A 10953-nucleotide genomic window follows, 5' to 3' on the forward strand; every position below is an offset into this window, starting at 1 on the left:
GGAGATCAGTGAATGGAGAGGCAGATCATCTAGCTCGCATTGGAGTGAGAAGATCGGTGTCAACGGTTTTTTATTTCTTGCCTCTGTGATGTAATTGCATGGTTGTGCCCTCTCCCTTGTTCGCTTGTTGTTCATGACTTACTCGATCGCGTCTTAGTCTTTCTAATAAAATTCTATTATTTTAAAAACGGCTAATGAGGCATTTCAAATGTCTTTGGAAGGCTTTGTACTTGCATTAAAAAAAAAAAAAAAAAACGTTTATTTGCCGATTAAATAAGATTTCGTCTGATGCTTAGAAATTCACAAACCTTTGGAGCCGTATTATACAGCGGTTTGGGGTTTTGCGGGTTTTCCCATTGTGGATGTAATGCAGGGTGGCGCAATGGATCGATGCTCTGATAGCAAATAACGCATGGGCGGATAGCGGTTTAAGGGGATTTAAGGGGGAGGTGAATGTGATCGGATGATGGTGGGTAGTTGATGGATTTATATTGAACTAGAGGTGGCTGAAAACATGGATTAAGGAGGGGTTAGTAGGGCTGTTGGGGCTGTTTAGGGGGCCTGAGAATAGAGGAAGGAATGGGCTGAAAGTTAGGATGTAAAGTAGCCTAAAGTTTAGGGGAAAAGGGACTCGTTATTAGTGCGGCAAAACGAGGTGAAGATCGGCTATGAAATAGGGACTGATTTCGGCATGAAAGATGGGTAGTATTTAAGATCAAGGAAAAGAATAGAGAAGGCTAATAACGTCAAACCTTGAAGGTGAAAGATTTGATACAAGCAACAGGTGGCTTGATCTTGGACGGGACTTTTCCGGCAAGGAAGAACAAGCAGCAGATGGCTTGTCTTGATGGGGCAACTCGAAGGCAACTTTTCTAGGCAGCAATTGCAACCAAATTTTATTGGGAAAATCATTAAAAAAATGCAAAGTTTATGCGAAATTGTAAACAAAGGGTATTGATTTGAAATTTATAAAAAAGGTGTTGTCAGGTGAGAGAAGATGACTTTTAGGACAAATATACCCCTCCTACCTCTTTTTTCTCTCCACCTTTTTGCACCTATCCCTATGCACTGATTACCTTCTCACCTACCACCTTCTTCTTCCTCAAGACTTTTCTAACATGGAAAACTCCATGGAAGGGTTTTGAAGGTTGCTATTTACAACAGGGTTTGGTAATCATGAGAGTTTATTCATGATAAACTTATCGAAGCAATATTACAAAATGCAAAGAAAATGAATTTTGAGCTTAAAACTGAATTTTGTTGTTTTCCCCATTTTCAAGATAAATCCATTTTCTTTGCATTTTTTTATTCTAAAACATCAAAATCAAGCTTCAATTTATGGTTGCCTGCATGACACTAAGATCACAATGTATATCCCTATTATCCTTCGAATTTTTACTCAATTTGAAAATAAAAATCTTTAGAATTATCCCTATTCTACTGACTTCCGACGGAAGATAGTTAAACTTTGTAGTTCGGTAATTGTCATATGTTAGTGCATCATTTTGGTATTTTTCTCGTAATTTTAATACTTTGCTTCCATTTTTTTGTAATTTTTCATTTAAAATTTAGCACTTCAGCCACAAATCCGTAATGATTACTGTTTTTTGCAAGTAATGATTACTATTTTTTGCAATTATGCTTTTGCTAGCCACCTTTGCACCCATATTACTTCTGCCAATCTTTGCATCAAAGGATGGGCCACAAGCCGAGAAGTTGCCTCGGCAAAGGTGGCTAGCAAATTCTCATAAAAAAACGGAAATGTTATCCACACTACTCTATTTTGATGAGGGCACTCCTCATTTAATTAAAAGTACGGTATGGCCCCCCATAGGATGATCCAAAGCGTCAATTAGATGGGCCACAGCCTAAATTGGTTGTGTCCCAAAAATCATTTCCACAGGTTGATCCTAACCCTCTGATCTATTGAGGGTTAGGACCAACCCTCTAACATTCTGATCAGAGGGTTAGGATAAACCTACGGAAATGCTTTTTGGGGCACAACCTATTTAGGCTGTGGCCCATCTAATGGACGGTTTGGATCATCCTATGGTGCGGGCCATACCGTACTTTTAATAAAGTGAGGAGTGTCCTCATCAAAATACCGTAGTGCGGATAACATTTCCCAAAAACATCTTAAAAAATACGGCAAAAATCCGAGTGACACGCGGGTCGACCCGGCCCGTACGGGCCCGGCGTGGGAACCACATTTTCTACCCCGAAACCACTAGGGAACCAAATTTTATACCTCGGAACTACTAGGGAACCACATTTTATACCCCGGAACCACTAGGGAACCACATTTTCTACCCCGGAACCACTAGAGAACCACATTTTATACGTCGGAACCACTAGGGAATCACATTTTATACCTCGGAACCACTATGGAACCACATTTTATACCCCAGAACCATTACGGAACCACATTTTATACCTCGGAACCACTATGGAACCACATTTTATACATCGGAACCACTAGGGAACCACATTTTATACCCTCGAACCACTACCGAACCACATTTTATGCCTCGGAACCACTAAGGAATCACATTTTCTACCCCGGAACCACTAGGGAAACACATTTTATACATCGGAACCACTAAGGAACCACATTTTCTACTCCGGAACCACTAGGGAACCACATTTTCTACCCCGAAACCACTAGGGAACCACATTTTCTACCCCAGAACCACTAGGGAACTACATTTTATACCCCGTAACCACTAGGGAACCACATTTTATGCCTCGGAACCACTACGGAACCACATTCTATACTCCGGAAGCACTACGGAACGACATTTTATACCCTGGAACCACTACGGAACCACAATTTATACCTCAGAACCACTAGGGAACCACATTTTATACCCCGAAACCACTAGGGAACCACATTTTCTACTCCGGAACCACTAGGGAACCACATTTTATACCCCGGAACCACTAGGGAACCACATTTTCTACCACGGAACCACTAGGGAACCACATTTTATACCCCGAAACTACTAGGGAACCACATTTTCTACCCTGGAACCACTACCGAACCACATTTTATACCTCGGAACCACTAGGGAACCACATTTTATACTCCGGAACCATTAGGAGGGGTATATTTGTCCTAAAAGCCATCTTCTCTCACATGACAACACCTTTTTTATAATTTTCAAATCACTACCATTTGTTCACAATTTCGCATAAACTTTGCATTTTTTTAATGATTTTCCCAATTTTATTTCCAATAATGATAATAAAAACGTTTACAATGATGCATATTTATAGGCTTTTTGAAAAGATCTCCTATCTAATCTCAAATTCCTAAAATTTCTCCTACACATGGACGTTCCTAATTCTACTCAAAATTGGAAACGAAAAGAAGAAAAGAATTCCTATAAACTCTCTAAATTTCGTTAACTCCATCACCCCTAAAAGTAGTAGGAAAATTCAATCTCAACTCTTAAAAAAAAGACTCCCAATAAAATTCTAACTCCCTAAAATCTCTACTAAAGAATTCTATCCAACAATAAAAAATTAGAAAAAGAATTTCCTAATTAATCTAAACTCTTCAAATGTAGAGATCAACATAGGCCATCGATCGAGATGCCGTCTTATATCTTCCGATCCGAGGGTCTTGAACGATCCGATTAAGGTTTTGACGATCTCAACTGCTGATATTCGTGATCGTGCGAGATGCACATGCATCAGACCCCCTTTCTTGAAAAGAACTCGACCACGAGTTCATGTCAAGGTTGATGATGCGATAGGGAGTAAAAATTTACACACCGGTTCTCGCTACAACATCGAACTGTAGTCCTTTCTAGAGAATTAAATATTTCCATCGAGCAATTATTTTGGCACACTCGATATGCTCATTGAACTGTGGCGACGAAGGTAGAAAATAACTCTCGCTTTGATCTGCATCAATGGGTTTACAATCGTCGAGGCGGACCATATATTCTTCTGATGTGAGATCGCTTTCAATTGATTCGTGGTTGTCGGCATCTGCAAGAGATTCATCTCCTTGAATTTTATCTTCCGCAAGGGAAACCTCAAGGTGTTCGTCTGGTATTTGTGGATCTTCAATGATGGTTGGAGGTGGTGCTTTGCTCAAACTATGTTCATCAACACATTGGTGTAATCCATCAGTTCCCGCCTTGATTTGCTCTGTGAGTGCGTTGATCTGAGCTTGAAGTCGTTCATTGCGAATCTGTTATCGTTCTTCCATTTCACTTATAATCTTTAACATCTCGGCGATTAAATCTGCTCGTGATGGAGACATGGTGAGGCTCTTAATCTTATAACCCAATATTAGAAGAAGATGGAATTCTTGTGTTCCTAAGCTTTGATACTAAATAATGCATAGGGAGATGCAACGGATCGATGCTCTGATACCAAATAACGCAGGGAATGGGCTGAAAGTTAGGATGTAAAGTAGCCTAAATTTTAGGGGAAAAGGGACTATTTATTAGTGCGGCAAAACAAAGTGAAGATCGGCTATGAAATTCAGACTGGTTTGGGCATGAAAGATGGGTAGTATTTAAAATCAAGGAAAAGAAGAGAAGGCTAATAACATCAAACCTTGAAGGTGAAAGATTTGACACAAGCAACAGGTGGCTTGATCTTGGACGGGACTTTTCCGGCAAGGAAGAACAAGCAGCAGATGGTTTGTCTTGATGGGGCAACTCGAAGGCAACTTTCTGAGGCAGCAATTGCAACCAAATTTTATTTCCAATAATGATAATAAAAATGTTTACAATGATGCATATTTATAGGCTTTTTGAAAAGATCTCCTATCTAATCTCAAATTCCTAAAATTTCTCCTACACATGGACGTTCCTAATTCTACTCAAAGTTGGAAAGGAAAAGAAGAAAAGAATCCCTATATACTCTCTAAATTTTGTTAACTCTATCACCCCTAAAAAGTAGGAAAATTCAATCTCAACTCTTAAAAAAAAAAGACTCCTACTAAAATTCTAACTCCCTAAAATCTCTACTAAAGAATTCTATCCAACAATAAAAAATTAGAAAAAGAATTTCCTAATTAATCTAAACTCTTCAACAGTAGAGATCAATGTAGGCCGTCGATCGAGACGCCGTCTTTTATCTTCCGATCCGAGGGACTTGAACAATCCGGTTAAGGTTTTGACGATCTCAACTGTTGATCTTCGTGATCGTGGGAGATGCACATGCATCAAGATTTTAGTTGGGCATTTGCTCTCTTACGGTCTTACCAAATAAATGAAGAATTCTGTGGAGAGTAGTGCTGTGCTACCTAGTAGGCATTTGGAAAGAAAAGAATGAACGATCATTCAAAAATTCTTATAAGAAATCTTTCGATATTTATGAAGATTATATCTCTAACTATGAGGTGGGTTAAAAGTCTGCCTGACTTCAAGAATGTTTCTAGTTATGAGTTAACATTATTTTTAAATGACCCCTATCTTGGTAATCCTAACCTTAATAGGCGAGTGAAGTTGAACTTTTACGTCACCAGCATTGATGATACTAGGCCAGTTGGAGTGGGGGATTGCTCGTTGACTAGCTTAGCACAACCAAGTGGGCTAAATCATGCCTTGGAATAACGGAATCCAATAAAGCGGAGGTGAGCTAATAAAGAGAGAAGCCAATTAGACATCGAAAATGATCTCTCACATTTGTGTGTGCGTCATGCTTGTATATTCCTAAGCATATGCCACATTCTAAGCTAATGCATTTAGTGCTAATAGAGTACAAAACCTAGCTAGGGTGTGCAAGTGTCTCCATAAGGTGAAGGACACAGGGATGGTGGGAGAAGACCTCCTATTTTGGGAACAAAACTTGGCTCTAGACCGGTCTGGAGGAAGTTCCTCCAGCCCCTCTAATAGCAGGGGTGGTGGAAATATCAAAATCCATGTCTACTTTTTATTTTAAGAAGGAATTGATATTTCCACACCCCCACTATTACGCTATAAAGAAGAGGTCCGGTCTGGAGCCAAGGTCTATTCCCTTTTTGGTGGGTTCCATTCCAGCCAAGCAACGAGAACCGCCACTTTCACTCGGCGGACCTAACACAAACCATGGGGTCCAATTACACCCAGCCAAGAGAGCGTTCGTGGACTAACAATACCAACAATACCAAACTCGAACAGCTGTGGGATTTAGCAGAGTGCCGTGTCACTTAAGAGGAAGAGGCTAGGTGCTTCACCCTAAAAAAACGTATCAGCCAAAGAAAGAGACTCGTCTAAGGTCTTGCTTCCACATATTTTAACTTACGTGGAATGTAATGTGACTAAGCACGAGAGACCCGACTCCCCTACCAAACCGAACCACCAATTCTCTCAACTCACAAGTCACAACGCAATGCTATATAAAACGTGTTTTTCTCTCTCAATTAATACCTAGCATCTCACGTGGCACCCTATATACGGTGTCTTCACACCAACTTTCTTATGCAAAAGGAGCGAGATTCTCGTTGGCGTGCAACAAAAGCAAGTGAGAGAGAAGCAAACTAACGAATCTCTCTGTCTCTTGCCACAACCTCACGAGAAGAGAGAGAGAGAGTTATGAAAGGGCTTACATTACAAGCAACACATAGAGAGAGGAGTTCAACCACCCAAACGGTGTTACACGCAATTGGGTTTGGAACTTTCTTTCCTTTCTTTCCCTCACACCAAAAATTCCACCTGTCGGCCTGTGGCAGGCTCCTGTTTTTAGCTTTATAAACCCTTTTTAGGGAATTACCAGTGAGTTGGTGTTATAAGGTCCTCCCTTTACACTCATCTTGCTTTGATTCCCCTATCTAACTTCATTTCCAAAAAATCTCCTATCTCAACACTTGTAGTAATTTTAAAATTTTAGCATCATCCCTACTCATTAATAATGTTAACAATCTAACTTATGTGTATAATATTATTACCCAGCTGACTGTTTTTTTAACACAGGAGTAGTTTTGAAGGCTAGCGTGGTTAGGTAGAGTTTTGTTTGATAGTGTAATCCGATGATTTGAATGGTGGGACCACGTCTTATTGCAAATCTTGTCCCAATCCAACGATGATTAGATGTGCCCATGCGAAACGAAATTATTGGAAGAAACCGGAATAATAGAATAATGTATACTGCAATTTCAACTAGGGGAATACTAAATCGAAGGGCGCCTTTGCAAAAACCCACCTTTAAGTATGCCCCCATCTGACCATCTCACCACCAAATTGCATCGTGAAATTTGATTGGATGGTCAAATGGGGGCGCTCTTGTAGCTGCTTTTTGGGAAGGGTGCCCTTTAGTTTAGCATTCCTTATAATACACTTTTTTCTTTTCATTTCGTTCTACGGATTTCCCTTTTGCAAAGGGTGAGAGTGAAGGAATTCGTTCACATAACCAAAAACGTGTAACATGATTCAATCAATCATGAGGTTGAGAATTAATTTTATTAATCACTTTCCGACAGTACTCAATGTCAAAACTAACGTTACTCTTCAGCAAATATACTCCCACAACCTAGATCTAGTTCAATGACATAGAAAAATGATATAGAGACGGGCTGATAGGCTCCCTCCTAAAAGGCACTCATTGAGCCCCACTTGTGCCTCATGCATGTGATCGGATCCACCGAATCAAATGGCAACCATAAATGCTAGTGAGAACCATGGCTTTAAATTTCGACCGAAATCCGAAATTGGAGACCGACACCGAAACCACAAAAAACCGAAAACGGTCATTTATTTCGGCTGAAATTTAATATTGAATAAAATACCATTTTCTTTGTGGTACCGGATTTCGACCGAAATTTCAAAATTTCAGTCGAAAATTTGAAATTTCAGGGTCCAAAACCGGTACCGAAACCGAAATTTTAAACCTCGGTGAGAACACCTTGATTGGATGATCTTAGGCCCTTGATCCATCAAGGCATGTTTAGATTTCACCAAGAAAAGCTATACTGTTGATTTTTACCGGCAGTTATCTTTCGCATGATATCTCCATTTGGGAAGGGGCCAAGACTGTGGGTCGCTTTAAACGATATTCTAAAAAATCAACGGTCTTGATTTCACATATACTGCCTGTGACTATCGCATTGGTAGTAGCACCCCACATCTACCGGGAAATGACAATCACACTCTCTATTTTTTTTTTTTTTGGGTAGTGGCAATCTTCACCTAATTTCTCCCCATCATATATCATTTCATATTAACGAGTTTTTAGTAGCAAGTAGCAACCGAAACAAAAATATAATAATGGTCCGATCTATCGTATTCCACGTGCTCACGTGACAGCATGTGTAAAGCGCAAGAAAACGCCGCCCAGGCGGTCGAAGCTGTCCAACCGTTCCTCTGCAGACACGTGGAGCTCTACCGTTAAAGGAGTGTTCGACGAAGAGTGGTGAAAATTAGAAGATAGAAGAAAAAACAAAGAAAATTACGAATCCACCGTTGCCCTTTATAAATATCCAACTCAACCTCCAAACAACCAATTCTCATTTCCACACTTCCACAACCCCTTCTTTCTTCCATTCCACAACCAATCTCGCACGTGATGGACACGTGCGACTGGATCAGAGGGCCCATCATCGGCCGGGGTTCTTCCGCCACCGTCTCCCTCGCTTCCCGGACCGGCGAGCTCTTCGCCGTCAAGTCAGCCGAATTGGCCCGGTCCGATTTTTTGCAAAGGGAACAGAGAATTCTATCTCTTCTCTCTTGCCCTCATATTGTTTCATACAAGGGTTATGATATAACTACAGACAAGGGTAAGATCTTCTACAATCTCTTCATGGAGTATGTACCCGGAGGTACGATTTCTGAGGCAATTAATCGGCAGGGCGGGAGGCTCGAAGAATCAATGATCCGATCCCACACCCGCGAAATTCTACAAGGCCTTTCGTACCTTCACTCGAAGAGCTTAGTGCATTGTGATATAAAGGGACGGAACGTGCTAATTGGATCGGACGGGTGCGCGAAAATCGCGGACCTCGGATGTGCTAGGTGGGTTGATGTTTCGGGCGCTACGAATCCGATTTCCGGTACGCCTCTTTTCATGGCGCCGGAAGTCGCACGTGGGGAAGAACAGGGTTTCCCGGCTGACGTGTGGGCTCTTGGATGTACTATGATCGAGATGGCTACTGGGCGTCCACCATGGCCCGAAATTAGTGACCCGGTCTCTGCTTTGTACCGAATTGGGTATTCGGACCACGTGCCGGATTTTCCTAATTGGGTGTCTTACGAGGCCAATGATTTTTTGAGTAAGTGTTTGAGGAGAAATGCTGAGGAGAGATGGACTGTTGATGAGCTTCTTAAGCATCCTTTTGTTGATGAATTGGGTTCTTCTTCGAAAAGAATTATAGACCCTGTTTTTGTCTCGAATTCTCCTACAAGTATTTTGGATAGGGGCTTTTGGGACTCGTTAGAAAACGGGCAGACTCATTGGGATCGGACCCATATGGGTTCTTCTAGTAATGGTCCTTTAGCCGAACGGATCAGACAATTGAGTGGTGGAATTTCGCCTTCTGTAAGGCCTGATTGGACAGGGGAGGAAAATTGGATTACTGTTAGAAGAAGCGAAGAGGGCGAGGATGGTCAGTTTCTTGCCGGAGAAGCAATGGATGGTGGGTCAGATTCCTTTTCGGATATCCACCAAGAACTAGACTTTTGTATTAGAGAAAGTGAAATCTCGGACTGTGCAATCCACCTTACATGTGTGTGTGAGGATAGTATAATCCCTGACTGGGATAGTGCCAGTAGTAGTTGTGACTTCATTAGAAGGGCTTGGAAATGTAAATGTAGTGTGGATGTTGATTCTTGTAGTTTTGATTTGAGTGAACGAAAAGCACTTGTAAATTCCGCATTCGACATTGCAATTGGATCACATTTTTCGAGTTTTTTGGTTCTAATGTCATCCTACTCAAACAAGTTGCTTGTTCGAACTTTATTTTACTCGTGGCATACACCGTCCTTGTGGGAAAGTCTTGTTCCACAACTTGGAAAAGTGATTCCCAACCAATTACACTGACTAACCTTACAACGTTTTTTAAGCTAATGGATTTTGCCAAAAGTGCACCCAACTCGGTGTGCCCGCAGTGTAGGGTCCTAAAGTTTTTGAGTATGCTTACAAGTAACTCCTTTGTCATAGAAAATTTTTCCTGCAAAACTTCTCCCATTCATTTATTACGATTTTCCCCTTAGAATATATTTTCAAGCATTTTTAAACTCATTTTCTATAGAAATTATTTTCCATAATCGAAAATTTTCCACTTTTTAAGGAAAATTACTAACCTATACTAGACCTTGATGTTTTTCGTGAAATATTATTTTCCATTGAAATTTTTTATACTCAAGCACTGCATGGGTTTTGCACACCAATTTTGATATCATCTTGCCTACCATTTTCCACCTATGCATAGCATGGAGTGGGGCCTACTGTTTTGAAATTGATTTTCTGATGAAGTGGGACAGGCAAATTTGCACCTCTTGTTTTGATGGGGTGGGGCCCACCATTTTACACCTCATTTTATTTTTTGGAAAGGATAAATGCCACCCCTTTTCATCACTTGGGACACCCAGTCATAGTGTATCTATGACTACGAAGGGGCCGATGTACTTCACATTTGAAGGAATGAAGTGACCTGTTTGCCAAGTGCAACGCAGCTTGGTGTCCCAAGTGATGAAAAGGGGCGCATTTATCATTTCTCCTTTTTTATGAGGATTTTTTTTATGGGATGGGGCCACCATTCTGCACCTCATGTTTAGATGGGTGGGGTTGTCATTTTACACCAATGGGTGTTGCTCACCATCTCCATCCAAACCCCTCCATAGGGTGGGGCTCGCCATTTCACACATGTTTTAATGGAGCAGGTCCCACTATCTCCACTTAACCGATGCGTAGGGTGGGGCCCACCATGTTACACATGTTTTTGATAGGTGGGTCCCACCATTTCCACCTAAACCTGAGGATAGGGGCAGACCATTTTACACATGTTTTTATAGGGTTGTC

The 10953-nt window shown here is 41.1% G+C and overlaps 1 protein-coding gene across 1 annotated transcript; it reads left to right on the plus strand.

Moving 5' to 3' along the window:
- Positions 1–7784: 7784 nt before the first annotated feature.
- On the plus strand, positions 7785–9972 carry LOC143860386 (mitogen-activated protein kinase kinase kinase 18-like). Its single transcript, XM_077370975.1, has one exon. The coding sequence runs from the start codon at positions 8503–8505 to the stop codon at positions 9970–9972; it is 1470 nt and encodes a 489-aa protein (XP_077227090.1). The 5' UTR covers positions 7785–8502.
- The last annotated feature ends 981 nt before the right edge of the window (positions 9973–10953 follow it).

Source organism: Tasmannia lanceolata, unplaced genomic scaffold (genome assembly GCF_043159265.1).
Source record: "Tasmannia lanceolata isolate RefF3 unplaced genomic scaffold, GAP_Taslan_0.1 ptg000037l, whole genome shotgun sequence".
Classification (NCBI taxonomy): domain Eukaryota; kingdom Viridiplantae; phylum Streptophyta; class Magnoliopsida; order Canellales; family Winteraceae; genus Tasmannia; species Tasmannia lanceolata.